This window comes from Macrotis lagotis, chromosome X (genome assembly GCF_037893015.1).
Source record: "Macrotis lagotis isolate mMagLag1 chromosome X, bilby.v1.9.chrom.fasta, whole genome shotgun sequence".
NCBI lineage: Eukaryota > Metazoa > Chordata > Mammalia > Peramelemorphia > Peramelidae > Macrotis > Macrotis lagotis.
Window position 1 is genome coordinate 674,219,015 of NC_133666.1, and position 18,614 is coordinate 674,237,628.

The following is an 18,614-nucleotide window of genomic DNA, read 5'->3' on the forward strand; positions in this document are numbered from 1 at the left end:
TAGGCTGAGGAGTCCTAATCCTCGGTCCCCTAGGGTGTGTGTGTGTTTGTGTGTGTGAGACAGACAGACAGACAGACAGACATAGAGTGAGAGAGAAAGGAGAGAGAGAGAGAGAGAGAGAGAGAGAGAGAGAGAGCGAGAGAGAGAACACAAGACTCTTAAGAATCCAAAAAAAGATGTCTGTGCTTTGGGAAGAATCCTTCCAGATGGTCTTGGAAGAAAACCTCCTGGCAGAGTGAGTGGGGAACCAGACAGATTTGGGACAGAATCAGAGGGGACTCTACTTCCCCTGTAGAGAACTTCCATAGGAGGTGTTGGCCACTGGCTGAAGTAAAGAACCATTCCCAAGAGCTGTTTCCTAGCTTTGATCGAGGGGGGTATGGGGAGAAGGAATGAAGAGAGGGCTTCACAGAGAACTTTTCCAGAAACTCCTGCAGCAGTGGGGGTGGGATGGGCAACTTTGCCAGATCAACTGGGTGACTGGGTTCCCACCCCCAAATCTGTGCCCCAGCTATTTCCTATCTTACTCAATAAGGTTTTCTATACCTGATACCCTATGGTTCCTCTCCTTCCTCTTCCTCTAGTCTCTGTCCACCTTCTAAGGGAGTTTCACAGATTAGCATTAGATCAGAGTCCCTTGGGAAGAAAATAGAAATATGGAATGTCAGAGCCGGGGGAAGCATTCTCATAGAACACAGAATATCAGAGTTAGGAGGCCCTGGGCTGAACTGGGAGGGTTCTCAGGACAAGGAATGTCAGAGGTGGGAAGATCCTTAGAACAGAGAATGTCAGAGACAGGAGTGTTCTTAGGACATAAGACTGCCAGAGATGGGATCCATAGGACAGAGGATATCAGAGATGGGAAGAATCCTCAGGCCATGAATCCTCAGTCCAACCCTTTCATTTTACATATGAGAAAATGGAGGCAACAGAGATTAAGTGACTTCCCCAAGGTATTTGAGGCAGAATTTGAACTCAGATGTTCCCATCTCCAAGTGCAGTACTCAGCCACAAACTTTAGCTACCTCAGTGATCTGTACACAGGCCATTTCCCCCAGGAGATTTAAATTCTGTGTGGTCAGAGATTTCCCCCTCTATTCCTTAGTACTTGGCCCACCAACAGTCACTTAAGAGCAGATCTGGAGGGCAGCTTAGGACACAGGAAATCAAGGTGCCCCCTTACCTCCACCTTGCATTTCACAACTTTGTGTGAATTTGTTCTTCTCCAACTTTCCTTTAATCTGCACACCCCCACTCTCCTGGCAAACAGGAACTGTGACTACAGCTCTAGTACCAGTGTAGAGGAAGGTCATAATGCATATTTGATTGATTGATTGAGTGGTTGGCCTCAGAACAGAGCAGGTCTATCAGCAGAAGAAGCCTTAGACACCATTAAGTCCGATCTTTTCATTTTATAGAGAGAAACTGAGGCTCCTTGGAGGTCTCAAGGTTAGGTAGTGGCACCTGGGTTTGGATGATGTATCAGTGATGGAACTTCTGATACCACTGGGGAGAGATTGGGGGGGGGGGGGTTCCCCAGTCCCTTATAACAGACAAAGTAGACACCTACCCACTGTGTCTATGGGTCAGACTGCTCCTTGCCCATGCTAGTGGCTTCTTTTGCTTCCTCTTAGAGAATTTGACCTTGGTTTCTGTCTCCAATTGGTGACTCCTGTAGGGCAGCTATGCAGGGGCTTCAGAGAACTGTCCCCCCATTTTCTTCTTCCCTTAGGAAACCCCTGACATGTGAGGACAGCTATATCAACCGTGCTACTCAACTGCTGGAGAAGAAGCAAGAAATGGTAGAGATGGAGGAGGCCCTGCAGGCTAAGAAGGAGGTGACTTTGTTTGTCCTCAGTACAAGGAGAAAAAGGAGGAGACATGGGAGAAAAAGATGGGGCTGCCAGCCTGGAATCTATCCTTGGCTTCCGGATATGTAGGCCAGACTCTAGATGATGGGGTGCTCAAGCAGTACCTGTCAGGACTTGAGCTTTCCCTCAGGTGCAGCTGAGGGGCCTCCTGGAGAACCAGATCCCTCTGACTCCAGGGTGGGTGCTCTAGCCACTGTGTCTTGGTGGGCAGGGGGAGATTTTATCATGGAAGGAGTTTAGATTGGAATTCAGAGACCTGAGTTCTGATTCTGCATTGTCCACTAAATTCATGTGATGTGTGAACTTGGGCAAATTACTTTCCCTTGGCTGGAGTTTCTCATCTGTAAAAACAGGGAATTGGATGAGAAAATCTCTAAGGCTCTTCCCAGCTCTGATATTCTCTAGAGTCCCTCCCAGCTCTGACACCCCCATTCTAAGGTCCCTCCCAAATATGCTATTATATGTGTAAGGCTTTATCCACCCTTGCAATCTATATTTTAAGATTCCTCTCACCTCTGATATTCAATGAACTAAGATGTGCCCTAGACTTTATATTCCACATTCTCTTGTTCCTTTGAGCTCTGAAAATCTAGAATTTTCCCAGTTCTTGGCTCATTCTCTCTTCTCCCAGCCTCATAAACACGCAATGACCTACAGGAATGTGTGTCTGACAACATACTAATATGGAAATGTTTAACATGATTGTGCACGTATGAGCTATATCAGATTGCTTGCTGTCTTGAGGAGGGGAGAAGGAAGGAAGAGGGAGAAAATTTTACAAAAATGAAAGTTGAAAATAACTCTATATAATTGAAAATCAAATAAAATACTATTAAGATAAAAAAGAAGCAAGTGGGGCAGCTAGGTACTATAGTGGATAGATAGAACACCGACCCTGGAATTAAGAGTACCTGAGTTCAAATCCAGCCTCAGACACTTAATAATCATCTAGCTATGTGATTTTTGGGCAAGTCACTTAACCCCATTGCCTTGTATAAACCAAATAAATAATTTTTTTTTAAAAAAAGACTATGTGTGGAGAGCTGGATTGCTCAGTGGATAGAGCAGCAGTCTGGGATTCAAGAGGACCTGAGTTCAAAACTAAATTTAGATAGTTACTAGCTGTGTGACTCTGGGCAAGTTACTCCATTGCCTAAAAAAAAAATGTGTTTATGTGCTTGTGGGGAGGGTGCACCTCCAGGGTCCAGCTGAATCCCCCTCTCTCTTCTCAACTTTCAGGAGTTTCAGAGAAGGATGTCATCTCTGAAACAGCGAAAGGAGGCACTGGAACAGAAGGAGGATGAACTGAAGGAGTCCATGGTCCGCTTTGACAAGTTCCTGAAGGTGGAAGGCTCTTGAGAATCAGGGGAGTTGTGCCTCTTAGAAAGTTGGCTGAGACTCTGTAGACCCTCTATTTCCCTGAGGCAGAGGGGGAATGGTCAGTTTAGAATCCCAGGCTAACCTTCTAGCCAGGCTAGCCCATGTTCTAAAGATTCCTCCTTCTCCTGCCCCAGCTCTGTCCCTGCCATTGCCCAATATTCCCAGTTCCAGAGAGGCATAGTTACATGGAACCCATTGTACAAGAGGGCAGGGCAGGCCGGGTCTTACCTGGGAGGTAACATGCTTTTTCTCTGGCCAGGACACAGAGGCTAAGCAGAGTCGAGCCTTACTGCGAGCAGAGGAAGGACGGCAGACCGCTGCTCAGAAGGAGGCCGAGGCCGCCACACTGAAGGAGGAATTGGAGGGGCTTGTTCAGAAGAAGGAACGGCTAGAGAAACGATTGCACAAATACAGACCCTTTGCCCAGTACCTGGAGCAGGTGGTGGTTCAGTCTGAGGAGGTGAGCATCCTGGAGCCAAGGCAGTACCAGATACCCTTCCTCTTAGTGACCTAGCTGCTATAGGCTTTAGGCATCAATAAACATGGAAAGAGAGGAAGGGAGGAAAAGGGGAAGGGAAGAAGGGAGGAAGGAAGAAAGGAAGGGAGGGAGGGAGGGAGGGAGGGAGGGAAGGAAGAAGGGAAAGAAGGGAGGGAGGGAGGAAGGAAAGAAGGAAGAAAAAGAGGGGAGGGAGGAAGGGATGAAGGAAGAAAGGAAGGAAGGGAGGGAGGAAGGAAGGAAAGAAGGAAGGGAGGGAGGGAGGAAGGAAGGAAGGGAGGGGAGGGAGGGGAGGAAGGAAAGGAGGAAGGGAAGGAAGGAAGCATCCCTCATGGACTCATTGGCTTTGAGCTGATCTGTTTCCAGCCCAGGTTCGTTCTTCCCTCCTTAGACAATCTGGTGGTCCCCCAGCCAGGGAGCTCTCTCTACTGGTGGCACCCAATGGGTTCCATGCTACTGCAACTCAGAATTACCCATTTCAGATGATTGTCAGCCTCAGCTTCCCCCAGAAGCAGGGATTTTATCTTGAGCCACCAAACCCGGGAGGATAAAATATAATCCATATGATTACAAAAGAAGCTAATTACATTGAAATGTAGTGACAAAATATTTTAAAAATACAAGTTTCGGGGCGGCTAGGTGGTGCAGTGGATAAAGCACCGGCCCTAGAGTCAGGAGTACCTGGGTTCAAATCCAGTTTCAAACACTTAATAATGACCTAGCTGTGTGGTCTTGGGCAAGCCACTTAACCCTGTTTGCCTTGCAAAAAACCTAAAAAGAAAAAATACAAGTCTCACACTCCCCACCTCCTGCCCCAGGTTAAGAACTGTTCCTCATGTTGCATTACCATCTGATCTGTAAAATGGGGATAATAATATCACTTTCCAGGGTGGTTGGGAGATAAATGCTAAAAGTCACGGGCATCCCCTCCCAGTTCCAGGAGATCCCTGAGTTGATGGCCAGGTTCAGTGGGCTATTTGAAACTCAGAACATACTGGCTGAACGTGAACAGGCTTTGCAGAAGGCTGTAGAGAATGCCAGGGCAGAACTGCTCAAAGTGGTGGAAGAAAAGAATGATGAGATCCTGCATCAGAATAACCAACTGGCCGACCTGCAGCTTCGGCTGGAGGAGGTCAGGACCCAGGCTCTGCAATGGGTAGGTGGGCCCCCAAGCACAGCACAGCTCTGATTGTGACATACCATTTTCCTTTCCCAGTTCTGCTCTCTAATAGGGAGGGAAGGCATAGAAAAATAATAGTTCACTTTTCAGGCTGATGCAATGCTACCTTAGGAGGAAAGGGAGGCAAGATGCAATCTCAGTTTTATAGATGAAGAAGGCCAAAGCACAGAGAGTTGGTGGTAGTCGAAGTGAGTAGGGCTCAGAGGAATCACTGAACCTGATCTCCTGATGCCAAATCTAGTATTCTTTACCAGCTTCATTTTAGACAGGGAAACTGAGGCACAAAATGGTGAACTTGACTGTGGTCACAGATATCAGGGCTCAGTGCAATCACTTGAACTCAGGACTCTTGATTTCAAGTCCAGTGTCCATTGTTAAATGATCAAATACAAAAGCTTCCATTTGGTATTTAAAGCACCTCTCTACCTGGCTCCAACCTCCCCTTCCTGTCTTATGATCTCTTATTCCCCTATATATGCTATGGTCTATTAATGTACTAAATACCTACATGAGGTTCTGGGAAATCAGAAACCAAAAGGCAAAGGGTCTCTGCCCTCAGGGAATTTATAGTCTATCAGGGGATGGTTGGTCTCTCTCCCATCTTTGCCTTGCCTGGAATGCACTCCCTCCTCCACTCTGCCTCTGGAACTCCTGGCTTCCTTCAAGTCCACATTTTACATAAGTGACATTCCTCAGAGTCACCATCTTTTCTGTCTCTCCTGATTCACAGCAGCCAATTAATAATTGCTTGTTGATCGACTGATAGGCTACTAGACCATCTTGGACTTAACAATCTTAAAATCACCTCAATCATTGGCTCGCTGAGGGAAATATATATATATATATTTTCTTGGCACACTTTTAAATTTTACCTGCATCTTTACATCACTTTCTTATGTCGACAACAAAACGATATATTGAGCCCTGATTTGTAGCCTTTGCCAATTTCTGAGGTGTAGATGTCCAAACTGAAAATTTAACAATTGACTCTCCGTTCCCTTTGAAACTGGCTCTGGCATAGTGCTGAGTCAAACCTATGGGAATCAGGATTCTCTCCTACCTCACTCCCTTTTTAACCACAATCATAAATGGGGAGTTTCCTATTCCATTCATTCATTCCATCACTCTTCCTTTATATTGGATTAGAATCCATCTTTCCCTTTCACCCACCAATCTGTTTTGTTCTCTAGGACCCAAGATCTGCTATTTCACCAATAACCATATTGTCCCCAAGTCTTCCCATTTTGGCTAAATGAATTACTGACACCAATGGTAGAGCAAATAATTCTCTTCTCCAGGAACAAACCTGGGTGGGGGGGTCCTTTTAGAGGTGACTAGGTTGACCAGTACCCTGAATTTCCTTCATCTACGATCCAAAACAAAGTTGAAGGTTAAAGTGTGAGGATTCAGAAACCCCTTTGACTTGGGGTTCAGGGCTGTGGCTGATAAAGAGGTCGCCCACTCCGACCTCCTACTGAGTTGACACCCCTTGGACATCCTCAGGAGTCGAGATGGGTCCACATCCAGAACACAGCTGCCCAGAAGACTTTGCTACTTGGGCAGATCAAGATGGCAGCCCTCAACCTGTTCCACATGGTCTGTAAGCAAAAGAAGGAGGTCCCTCCGGTGGCTGTGGAGGACACTGAGGGGCAGCTGGAGCAGGTGAGGTGGGAGACAGAGTCCCAGAGCTCTATTTCTCAAACTCTAGGAAGCCCCTCTACCCTGTTATCTCCCATTCCTCAAGTGCAGAAGGCCCATTAGCTCAGGTCAGAGACTGTGACGAACACCAAGATTGTGAAGCGGAGTCCTGTATGGTTCAGCAGGGGGAGGGGGGGCAGAGAAAAGTTGTGGCCTCTGGGCCTCCATATACTGGACAGTTCACTTTCCTCTCTAGCCTGTTTCTCTGTAAAATGGAATCTAAAGTAGGGCTTCTCTCTGCCACGTTACCAACAATCTAGTCTTTTTCCCTCCTCATCCTCCTAGAGCTCTCTGTATCTTCTGACCTTGGGGATCACCCTCTTCTTGACTCTCTTCTCTGAAAATCTGGTCCCCATCCTCAAGTCTTACAGTCTAAGGGGGGAGACAAGTCAACAAAAGTGTCCTCACAAGCAAACAGGATAAATAGGGGAACATCAGAGGGAAGGCACTAGAGCTAAGGAGGCCGGGAGTTTTTTAGCTTGGATATTATGGGACTGGCCTGGCACTTCTGAGAGCATCCCCCACTCCTCTCAAGGAATTGAGAAGCCAGGGTGCTGACCCAGCTGTGGTTGGGGGCTCCTAGGTACAGCGCTGCTTCCAGGACCTTTCAGATATGCTGACCAAGTCTCAGCAGGGAGAGCCTGGGCTCCCAGCGGCTGCTGCTGACCCCTAGGCCTGAGGGAAGCTGTTGATGGAAGGACAGTCTGGAGCCACACACGTTCCTGAGCTCCCATGAGTGAGGAGCCCCTGGCAGATCTGGACACATACACATGTGGCTGGTAGACTCAGACCTGGGTGTGGGACACACATCATGAGCCCTTTCACAGTCGGGACAATTCAACAAATGTGATTTGAGATTTATTAGGCACCTGCTGTGTGTAAGCCTCCCTGGAGCCCCAGACTTGCACCCTGTCGCCCATCTCTGGGAGCCTCCCCTCTGGGGTTGTGGGGAGGGCAGGGATGGCCCAGAGTGTTGGTGCCAATCCTCCAGGAGCAAGAGGTGGCAGGGCCTGGCTTCCTCCTCTTGGGAGGCGATGGAGGAAGCAGGGCATGTTAACTCCCTCAGGGAAGGAGGGCAGTGCCCAAATTCAGCCAACTCTGCCCCCAGTGGGAGACAGGCCACAAAAGGTCTCAGGAGGGAGCCCTGGTGGGAGTGGGTGAATGAGGGTCCCTCATGCCAAGGGCCAGACCATGCCAAGCTCCAGTCAGTGAGGATCTCAAAGGCCAAGGGGAGTGGAGTTCCCTGAAGCCAGAGGACCTCACATCTTCTTCCTCATTTTGCCCTTTCGGTTGCCCCCGGGCCGCCTGCCAAAAGCACTCTGCCGGAGCTCCTGGGCCCGGCGTTTGTTGCGGGCGGAGAGCTGCTTGAGCCCCCCACGCTGCAGGAAACGCTGCTTCTCTGCCCGGCGCCGCTGCTTCAGGATCTGCTGCTTGTTCTTTAGCTCTGAGCGTACACGCCCACGAGGCCCAGATGACCCTCCAGCCCCTGATGTCCGGCTTGCCGACGGCCCTGGGGATACAAGGGAAGGGGGTTACTGGGGGGAGGCAGACAAAGAAAGCAGAGCTGGCCCTCTAAGCTCCAGGGTTCTCCAGGGTCTCCACTATGGGGCTGGTGCAGTGGACAGTCTGCATTCCATCGCTCTTCAGACATGTACTCACTGTGGGACCTGGGCAAGCCACTTGCTGGGGCAATCTATGCCTCAGTTTCCTCATCTGTAAGATGAGAAGCTGTCAAGATCCCTCACTGAGACTCCTTCCTGTTCTAAATCCGGGGTTCTAGAATCCCTCCAGCACAGCAGAGGATTCACTGCCTGGGAGGGAACTGGGGGATCCCCATGATCCCCAGCTCTCCTCTCTCCTCCCAGTTAGTACACTGGTTCCCAAATGGGCTCAACATCTCCAAAGGGAAACGAAGGCCCACTGGGGAGGGAGCTCAGCAAATCCACCAAAGATGAGGTGGGGGCTCCTATCACCACTCCCCAGAGATGCCAATGGGCTCTGAGAAGCCCTGATCCCAATGAAGGGTCTGAGCTGGGGACCAGCTGCTTCTGACAGCCGAGGCAGAGAGGGGCCCCGGAGGTGCAGGTCAGTGACTGCTGGCCCAGGACCCTACAGCGACCCCCTCCAGGCTCTCCTAGCCCTTCCTTTGCCCAACTCCACTTATCCCTGGCACCATTTGAGGTCCATTTCAATGGTGGGTAGTCCCTCCCCCCGACTTGCTGTCACACCTCTCTCTAGGCTTTCCCATCTCCAGGTCCACCCGCCCCCCAGAGCTGCCCCCCAGTCTGGGAGAGGCTCTGTGTCCCGTCCCCCTCTCCTAGCCTCCACAAGCCACAGCCAGGAATTAAAAATAGAAACCAGAAGCCAAGGGTGTGAAAGGAGCCAAGAGCACAGAGATGGAGGACATGAATGTGGAGTGCAGCCAGGAGAGACCGGGGAGAGGGGAGGAGGAGGCAGAGTTGGAGGAAGACACGCAGATGCTCATGTGGGGTCTGGCCAGGAGAGATGGGGGAAGCAGAGAAGGGGAGCCTGGGGCCAAGTCCATCGTGCCCATGAAGAGGAGAGACCCTGGGCCCAGCATTCATGCACACACATGTAGACACACATGAGGAGCAGCACAATACAGTGGGGGGAGGGGGCTTGGGATTCCACTTTACAGATGTGAAAACAGGCTGGGAAGGGAACGTGATTTGGCAGGGGTCACGGAGTGAGGGAAATGAGGACTCCAGGTCAGACTCTAACCAGCTGCCCTGGGCCGAGACCCTTCAATCATGTCTGCCTGGGCTCAGCCCGGATGCCGAAGGCCTCCCCAGAACCCCCAAAGCTTAATAAAATCTGAACAGTTGGAATAATGCAGTGAGATCCCCACTCCTTAAGGGGTTTGAGCAAAGGCCAGAAGACCGCTGGCTGGAAGTGTGAGGGCCTCTGGGGGCTCCTGGGAAAACGTCCATCTCGGGGGGCAGCTTGTTCACATACGCTGGAGACCAGCAGGAACCCGCTCCCCGCTGCCTGGTCACTCAAGGGTGCCGTCAACAAGCTCCTCTGAGGAGGGTCAGGGGTGGGGGCTGAGGTGCCAGCAGACTCTGCCATTGACCACTAAGCACAGGAGGAGAAGGGACCAAGGCCAAAGAGCCCAAGTCTGTTTTCCAAAGGACAGCAGCACAGCATTAGGCCGGGGCACTCTGGGGTCAGATCTCTGATTTTCTCACTAGGTAGCACTAGCAAATCATCCCCCTCCGTGCCTCAGTTTCCCCATGTGTACGATGAGGTGGGTAAAGCAGCACTCAGGTCACTCCCAGGTGACTCCTCATCATCCACCACGCTCCGGGGCCCACATTTCCACACATGTGCAGGTGCCACATCTTTCCCCACTGGCCACCCCCCTCACAGGCTGGCAACCCCTCACCTCGGCCTCGGCCTCGGCCTCGATTCCAGCCTCGCCTCTTGGCCTCTCCCTCTTCCTGCTCCTCCTCAGAGTCTCGATCACCAATCTTGTGTTTCTGTTTCCACTTCTGATACCTGAGACAGGTGGTTAAGGAGATCACAGGATGGAGAGGAAGCTCTGGAGCCAGAGGGACCTTAAATATCAGCTGCCCAATCCTGTCATTTTTCAAATGAGGAAACGGGCCTGGAGGGGCAGGGAAGGTCTTGTCTGGCAGTCAGGATTCGAACCCTGGCTCCAAGTCCAACTCTCTTTCCACTCTGGCCCAGAGGGCAGCCCCTGGGCAGCTATACCACCCCCAGTCTTCAATCCTGGAGGGCCCAGCTCAGAGCACATGGAGGAGGGAGCTGGAAGAGAGGCCAAGAGCTGAGGCCCCTGTGGCTCTGAAGGCGGACAAGCCCAGGAGGAAAGGATACAGGTCTCTCTTATAGGAGCTGCTGATATAGCGGCCACTCTCCGTCTTGATCTTCTTCTTGTCCTCCTGGCCTGTGTTTCCCACAAACCGCTTCTTCTTCCGGTCCCTGGGGAGTGGGGTTGGGGGGGAGTCAGAGGGAGCTGAGTGGCTTCTCTGCCCCCTGCCCCCCCCATGGGGCTGAGCTGGCCCAGGCCCCTCCCTCAGGACCACCCTGGCTTACTTACCACTTCAGCAGCTGCCGGCCCTTGGTCATGTTGTGGGTCTCATCGCCCATGAGGTCAAGGACGGCTCCAGAAGCCTGCTGCTCAAAGGCACTGCCCTCCCCACCGATGCTCAGACTGGAGGGGGAGAAGGGAAAAGGTCTGGAGGATGGGCAAAGCTTGGCATCCCCTGCTCCACCCTGGCATTGCCCCTCCATCCCTGCTCCTTCCCCACCCTGACAATGCCCCTCACCCCCGCTCGCTATCAAAATCCTTGGGCCGGTAGGGAATATAGAACTCCTCGTCCCGATGCTGGGCCTCCTCTTTCCTCCTCTTCTCCTGGCCCGGAGCCTCTGGCCGCCGTCTCTTCCGGCCTAGCACCTCTGTGAACGTCTCCTAGAGGAGGAGGAATGGGCCCAGACTGACTTGAGCAGCAGCCTGGCTCGGGCTGGCTCTCCTTACCTCACCTTAACTGTGCCCTTTTAGAAACTTGTACCTGCTGCCGCCAGGTCACCCCCTGAGGGGCCGTGGAGAGCAGTGACCAGAGGCCTGGGCACTGGGCCTTGCTTTCCTACCACCTCCTGCTGACTCTGGGCAAGTATCTGCTTCAATGCCAATATGGCAAGGTCAGCCCCAGGTCTCCTCTTCCAGACAAACTGAATGACCATCGACCCCCATGACACAGATCAGCAGATCGATGGTGGGAGGATGGATGGAGACATGCACAAACAGATGGATGAATGGAGAGAGACAGCGCGCGAGAGAGAGAGACAGACGGAAGTATAGTTGGATATGTAGATGGAATAGAGAGAGAGAGAAGAGGATGGAGACATAGAAAGAGGGAAGGGTAAGCGGATAAATGGATGGAGAGACAGAGGGCAGGATGGAAAGAGAGAAGGTAGATGGATGGATGGCAGGATATACGGACAAACACATCCACCTGTGATGGACAGGTGACCTATTTATTAAGCAAGTTCTGTAGGCCAAGTGGAGTCTGATCTCCCCCTCCCACCTCAGCTTGTCTTCACCATCCTGAGTCTCCAAAGTCCCTTGCTGTTTCCCCCACCCCCAGCTCTGCCCAGCCCTGATAACAGGCAACGACAACTGTGTTTGAGTCCTGCTTCAAAGCATCAGAGGGCTGGACCCCATGCATCTTATCTCAATATATGAGATAACAGACCTAGGACACAAGGGCCATTTTACAGAAGAAGAAACTGAGGCAGGTGGTGCTAAAGTGACTTGCCCGGGGCCCCAGAGTTGGTTTTCCCAGTCCAGTGCCCCCTCCCTGGACCGTGCAGCTGTCCTGACCCCCCCCCACCCTTCCCACATCAGACCTTGGCTCCCCAGCAGGGACTGTGGGGCCGTACCTCTATATTCTGCTCCTCTTCCTCCGGCTCCTGGTTTGGCTGGGGCTGGGGCGTGGGGCCAGGCTGGGCCTGTTGTCGCTCCTGCTGGCCTCGCTGGAACTTGATGATGGCTTTGTGGTCCCGTTTCCTCTTGGCCCGCATCACCTGGCTGCTTGGGTCCCGCGTGTTGGTGTTGATCTCAAATATGGTCTAGGGGCGAGGAAGAGAAGAATCCCTCGCCTCTTCCCTGGGCTGGCAGTGCCTATGGGGTCCCTCATGGCAGCCTTCCTGGAGGAGATGGGCTCCCACTGGAATGCTCTGGTCTTTTCTTGTTTGTGCTTAATCATGGCCTCAGACCTGCCTGGGGCGGTGGGAGGTAGGCCCTGACGGGACCCCAAAGACCGAGGGGAACTCGACCCCAGTCTCCGAGACTCAGGGCCAGGCTGCCTGGGGTGACGTCCACACACACAAAGGGGGAGCACGTAGGGATCTCAAAGACCAAATGTGGTCCTTAAGAAGAGCTGTGGAATGAGGCCCAAGTAGGAGCGCCTGAGTCCTGAGGAGCTGGGTTCTAATCCTGATTCAGACTCCTATCAAGGACAGACTTAGGGCACTCACTACAGCTCCCTGTGCCTCAGTTTCCTGATCTTCACAACAGAAGGAAGTACAGCCCTTGAAGGTTTCTCCTGGCTCAAGGCTAACCTTTCAACAATGATTTTAAAGAAAATGTCTATGGGAGAAGGTTTGTGACATTGGGGTGGGGGCAAACTGCAGCCGAGGTCTATCTCAAAACAGCCTGGGGGCCCTGAGCCCCAGATTCCCTGGTGCCCCCAAGACCTCCAGATCCCTCCCACCCCAGACCCTCTTGGCCAGGCTGGCCACCTGCACTCACAGCCCGGGAGCGGTAGTTCTTGATGCTGTCTACGAGCTTCATCCTCTCTAATTCTGCATCCTCAAACCGGGAGCCTGGGAGTGGGCAGAGGAAGTCCTTTAGTGGAGCCCACCCTGCCCAGCCTAGGGCTCCCTCCCTCCTCCCCCCACCCCGGGAACCTGAGGGGACTCACTGAAGATGGGGTGCAGACCCAGGAGAGTCGGGTCCAGGTCCTTGGCCCTCTTGATTGACTCAGGGCAGGGCCCTGGCCGAGAGCGGACATACTGCTTGTGGGCGTTCTCGGCTACCCGTCGCAGGCTCTGGAGCTCCGAGGAGGCCTCGTGGTCCGTGATCAGACGGCACTCCTCATCATCCACCACGCTCCGGGGCACACGGCCCAGCACGCCATCCAGAGAGGCATCTGGGGGGGTCCAGGGATGAACAGACCTTTCCCTAACCCCCCCTCCCTGGATCCTTCTCTTCAACTGCCTAACCCAAGAGGCCATCGGATCCAACCCTTTCATTTTACTGATGAGGAAACTGAGGCAGAGGCAAAGTGATATGGCCAAGATCAATCATAACCCAGGTCCTGGTGTCTGATCCATTAGGCTACACTGATGGACCAAAGGCCCAAGTTCAAATGTTGCCCCAGACACTTGTTAATCTATGAGCACATTGCTTCACTGCTGTCTGCCTCAGTTTCCTCATCTGCAAAACGGGAACAATGAAAGCAGGGTTTGTAAAGTGTTTTGTGCATCTTAGGGCTCTACAGATATGCCAGCGACGATGGCCACCAGGAATCACTAAATGACCCCAGAGGAAAGTGGACCCTGTTGACAGCCCCAGGGCTGTGGCGGTCCTCACTGCTTTGTCCTGTTCCTCCTTAGCCCCAATTCCCACCAGAGCGTGAGCTCACAGAAGCAGAGCCTCTCTCAACTCTGAATGTCCAGGTCTGGGAAGCTCTGCTCTGGCCAGAGGCTTCCTCCAGCAAGGAGGGTCAAGCCTCCTTCAGGACCAGGGTGTTGACCTTCTTTGGACAAAGGGCCCATTTTTCTGCCAGGGTGCTCTGGGTTGGAAGTCTCTTGGATCATCAGGAATGAACTTTTTCCTCTTCCCTGCCCTATCCCTGTGATCTCTGGGGGTAGGGGCAGAGAATTTCTTCCCCACTCCAGAATCCCAACAACCGCCCCAGACCCCGGGCCACTTACCTGAGGGCTTCTCGTTGGGGACAGCAAGGGTGAGCGGGCGGCCCAAGAAGAGGTGAAGGTCAAAGACATAAGGGACCTCATCGGGGGCCACCAGGGAATAGGCTGTGCCACTTCGGCCGGCTCGGGCCACGCGCCCTGTGGAAATTAAAGGGGAGGGATTGTGATGGAGGGAGCCACAGCCAAGAAATCAGTCCTATCTAAATCCATGCTATATGACCTTGGCCAAGTCACTACAATTTCCTGTCTATAAGATGGGGATAATTTCTACTGTGTAGAGTTCCCTAAGGTAACCAAAAGGATAAAAGAGTTAAGAGCTCTGCAATTTTGCAGAGTAAAGAGGGACATACGAAGTTCTTAATAAGTCTCTCGGCTTCCCCGACTCTCCAACAGACCTTTGGAATCTAAAATGTTGGAGCTGAGAAGTGGCTCTGAAGAAGGGATGTCAGAGCTGGGAGGGGTCAGAACAGGGACGTTGGAGGAGCTTACAACAGCCCATCGGGGCCGGCACTCACCCACTCGGTGCAGGAAGAGTTTGCTCTTGGCAGGGAAGTTGTAGTTGATCACGTTGTCCAGCAGGGGGATGTCCAGACCCCGGGCAGCCACGTCCGTGACAATGAGGGCTGAACACTTGCCGTGGACAAACTTGGCCAGGTTGATCTTGCGTGCAGTCTGGTCCAGGGAGCTGTAGATGTGGGTGCAGCTCACACCCTGGGTGGTCAGCAGCTGAGACCGGGGGAAGATGAGGGGGAAAACAGGGATATAGTGACCCCCATTTCCCTCCCAAACTCCCAAGAAACCAACTAGCACACAAAGATGGTGCCCGGCCCCAACGGACTTCTCGTCAGCTGGGGAAGGGCCCAGGAGCCACCAAGAATAATGGACATCAGGGTGCATGCACATGCTACAGCCATGGAGCAAAACGTGTGCAGGTGACCCTACTTGCACAACAGCATGTGGTTACATGTATGACTACATCTGTGTGGGAAACAGGCCTGTCTGTCTGATATAAGGGCACTTATGTTTGATATACACTCATGGGCCACATGTGCAAGAGTGCACACACTGTCTCTACCCCCCACCCAGGTGTGGATGGCCAGGTGAGACTGGCTCTGCTCAAGAGAAGGAGCCCACCCCCAATGGTAATGCCAGGACTCTCCTCCCACTGCCTGAGATGAGCCCAGGAGGGAGGGGGCATCTCTTTCCAGCCCCTGGGGGTCCCTCACCTCAGTGAGGTACTCAGCCTGGTGCTTGGTGGCCACAAAGACCACGGTCTGGTCCTGGGGTCGGACAACATTGCGCAGGAGGTGGAGGAGCACGGCGGGTTTATCATCCTCACGGATGTGGAAGAAGGCCATCTGAGGGTGAGGGAAGAGAATGTGAGCATTACGGGGGAGCCCCAGCAAGGAGGTGGGAAGGGTCCAACCAAGGTACCCCCCTTGTTGCGCTATGGAGAAAGGAGATAAGACCACCATGTGTGGCTATGATTGGGGATCAACCAAGGCCAACCCAAGCAGAGGACAGACCTCCTGTGCTGGGTACTCCCTCCTCCCACTTGGAACTCTCTGGAACACCAAAGGTTAGGTGATTTGCCCAGGGTCACCAGCCACACATGTCACTGGCAGCATCCGAACCCAGGTCTTCAGGTTCAGTTCACCATCTATTAGAGTATATGGTCTAAACTTAAGTGAGATAAAGATATGAAAATAACTCAGGACTGTTCCTTCTCTCTGGGGCCAGACTGGGCTCTGTCCCTCTATAGGAAGCCCCGGAGTGGCCAGGGGGCACTGGAGTGGCGCGGGCCAAGCTCACCTTCAACTGCTCGTTGAGTTTGGTGTCCACATCAAGACGGATCAGCACTGGCTCCGTGAGGCCTGGGGAAGTTGGGGAGTGGAGATGGAGAGGATGAAGGGGAGCAGAAGGGGGTGAGTGGGCCCAGCCAGGAACCTCCCCACAAAGGAAGGTCACAACAAGAGGACCCCAGAGTGAAGATGGGGCATGTGTTGTTTGGCTGCTCACCAGCTCGGGCAAACTCCACAAGAAGCTTAGGCAGTGTGGCAGAAAAGAGCACGGTCTGGTGGTCCTCGGGGAGGCGGCTGATAATCTCCTGCAACTGCTCTGCGAAGCCCATCTCAAACAACCTGAGACAAGAGAAGCCGAGAGAATGAGGAGGCCAGGTCCCAGCTCCTAGGTGTGCCGGCTGATGGACAGTAAGTGCCCACAATGAGCCAGGCCCTGTCTTGTAGCCCACACACAGCTCTAAATATGGGGAGACTCATCTCAAACTGGGGGTCATGTCCAACCCAGAGCGCCAGTTGAGGCTCGTCTGCGGACATCATCTCACCAGACCCTGGTGGGGTCCCAGGGTGATTCCCATTTTTACAACTAGGAAAAATGAAGCTGAAAGAGGCTCAACATCTCATCTTGGGTCACACAATGGTTAAGTGACTCAGGCAGGACTTGAATTCAAGTCTTTCTGACTGCAGGTCTGGCAGTCAGCATCACCTCGTTGCCTGAATATGAGCAACGCAGTCATGTGCAGGGGAATGGGGGGGAGGCAGTTAGAGGATCAGTGAAGCTCTATCTGAGCTGTCTTGAAGGATGCCAGGGGTTTTAGGAGCTAAGAAACCTTGGCCAATTTGCTTCAGTCTCCTCAGAGGAGTAGACCTCCTGGGGCAAATGGAATAAATCATCCTCCCTCTCTCTCCCTCCACACAGGCTCCAATGGTAGCAAGTCATGATGAGGAGGGAGCAGGATGGGGCTCTGGAGTGCCTGACTCTGACCCAGGCTGGGAGGGAAAGGAGGGAGTCCTAAGGGCATTCCCGGAAACTCTCCTCTCTCCTGCTGGAGCCCCCAGCCCAACTCACCTGTCTGCCTCGTCAAAAACGACGTACTGCACACTCTGCAGTTTCAAGTTCATCTCCACAGCCACGTGCATCAGACGTCCAGGGGTGGCGATGATTCTGCAATGGGACAGCTCCCCCCATCAGCCCCTCTCTCGACCTGCCCACCCCCCAGCTCTCCTCCTCTCCCAGGGCCAGAAGGACAAATGCCCCTTCCTTCTCCCAACCCCAAACTCATCAGGGGTAGGTCTGAGGGCTTCCATCTTGCTCCACAGACTCATACTCACATGTCTGGATTCTCATGCAGAGCCGCAAACTGGTCTTCCATCCTGTAGAACAGAGAAACAAGGAGTCTCCATGTCATGGAAGCACCTACCTTGAATTGGGGTCTCCAAGAGCGAAATACCCTGGGAAGAGAGGCAGCTTTACACCTAGGAGACCTGGCTTTGAAACATGATTCTAAGGATTGAGACAGAGGCCTATATGAGTCCTACTAGGCTTTATCTTCAATCCCTATAATACTTCTGAAACCCAGGCCAAGACAGGGGATCTAGAATAAAGACTGGGGTACAGAAAAATGTGCCCCAAGAAGGGAGGCATGCTAAAAATATTCATCAATCCAAGAAGAGGTAAGCTAGAGAAATCCAAATCCAATTAAGAATGATGCTGAGGGGCAGCTAGGTGGTGCAGTGGATAGGACACGGTCCTGGAGTCAGTAGGACTTGAGTTCAAATCCAGCCTCAGACATGTAATAATTACCTTGGGCAAGTCACTTGACCCCATTGCCTTAAATTAAAATAAAAGAATGATGCCAAACTACTATCAGCACCACCAGACGATCCCTTCTCTGCCTGCCCCAGAGTACAGCCTTCCTAACACACCCAGTTGTCCTTGTTTGAAGGGGCCACCACACACACACACATACACACACCACACCAACCTTCTTTAGTCCCTCTCTCTAAGCTTTCTTCCAGATCCTACCTGCCTATGTCACCTAAATCTCCCCCAGAGTGCACCTGCAAACCAAGATAGGCTATGAGGGTGGTCACTAATCAGAGTGGATTCAGAGCCTAGCCTGACCAGAAGAGGAGACCTCCAAGTTTTACTAGTAGCCAACATCACACAGAAGGGGCATAGATCACTAGGAGATGGCAGGAATATGGCCTATGAAGCCTGAGGCTGTTCCTGTGCCTGACCGATGAGAGGTGGGATAAGGCTGGAGAGAGAGAGAAGGCCAGCTTCGGCTCAGAAAGCCCTCTGTTTGAGTTCGGTCTTGGATACAGAATGGCTCTGTCACTTGGGACCCAGACAATTTTCTAAAACTAAAGACAAGACAGACAGATACAGAAAAAAAGGACTGTCCTAGGATGAGGGACCCAATCCTGGCTCGGTCATTTACCACATTTGTGACTGGAAGACAAGTCCCTAGGTCTCGGTTTCCTCATCTGTAATATGACATTCTGGAGAACTCTAAATCTCTGACTCTGAGCTAAGAGGGAGTTTCCACCCCAGGAGCACCCCACATCAATGAAACCACAGGATCAGACCCCAAAAAAAGCAAAGATAGCAGGAGAAAACACAAACACACACACACACACACACACACAGAGTTAATTGCAACGGCCAGCTTTGGTTCTGAAGAACAGATGAGGCACGAGCCAGGTTC

General features: G+C 52.4%; 2 protein-coding genes across 8 annotated transcripts in view; one reads left to right on the forward strand and one right to left on the reverse strand.

Moving 5' to 3' along the window:
* Nucleotides 1-9,474, forward strand: CFAP73 (cilia and flagella associated protein 73). 3 transcript variants are annotated; one of them, XM_074205824.1, is made up of 7 exons: nt 1-235; nt 1,733-1,838; nt 3,111-3,215; nt 3,511-3,711; nt 4,682-4,903; nt 6,431-6,589; nt 7,209-9,474. In XM_074205824.1, the coding sequence occupies exons 1-7, from the start codon at nt 177-179 to the stop codon at nt 7,296-7,298; spliced, it is 942 nt and encodes a 313-aa protein (XP_074061925.1). In that variant the 5' UTR covers nt 1-176; the 3' UTR covers nt 7,299-9,474. The 3 variants fall into 3 exon arrangements, with proteins under 3 accessions (XP_074061925.1, XP_074061924.1, XP_074061926.1); XM_074205823.1 differs by lacking the exon at nt 7,209-9,474 and having other exon boundaries at nt 6,431-6,792; XM_074205825.1 differs by lacking the exons at nt 1-235; nt 1,733-1,838; nt 7,209-9,474 and adding an exon at nt 1,848-2,048 and having other exon boundaries at nt 6,431-6,792.
* Nucleotides 7,389-18,614, reverse strand: part of DDX54 (DEAD-box helicase 54) — a 20,514-nt gene continuing 9,288 nt past the window's right edge. For 2 of the 5 annotated variants that reach the window (XM_074205805.1, XM_074205809.1), the window contains exons 6-20: nt 17,236-17,277; nt 16,973-17,068; nt 16,124-16,245; nt 15,917-15,978; nt 15,331-15,462; nt 14,620-14,830; nt 14,108-14,242; nt 13,093-13,320; nt 12,921-12,994; nt 12,050-12,238; nt 10,936-11,078; nt 10,707-10,820; nt 10,484-10,588; nt 10,032-10,144; nt 7,389-8,135 (exon numbers count right to left, since the gene is read on the reverse strand). In XM_074205805.1, the coding sequence (XP_074061906.1) occupies nt 7,885-8,135; nt 10,032-10,144; nt 10,484-10,588; nt 10,707-10,820; nt 10,936-11,078; nt 12,050-12,238; nt 12,921-12,994; nt 13,093-13,320; nt 14,108-14,242; nt 14,620-14,830; nt 15,331-15,462; nt 15,917-15,978; nt 16,124-16,245; nt 16,973-17,068; nt 17,236-17,277 (2,017 nt within the window). In that variant the 3' untranslated portion in view covers nt 7,389-7,884. The remainder of the gene's footprint in view (nt 8,136-10,031; nt 10,145-10,483; nt 10,589-10,706; nt 10,821-10,935; nt 11,079-12,049; nt 12,239-12,920; nt 12,995-13,092; nt 13,321-14,107; nt 14,243-14,619; nt 14,831-15,330; nt 15,463-15,916; nt 15,979-16,123; nt 16,246-16,972; nt 17,069-17,235; nt 17,278-18,614) is intronic. The other 3 variants (XM_074205806.1, XM_074205807.1, XM_074205808.1) reach the window with 3 other exon arrangements.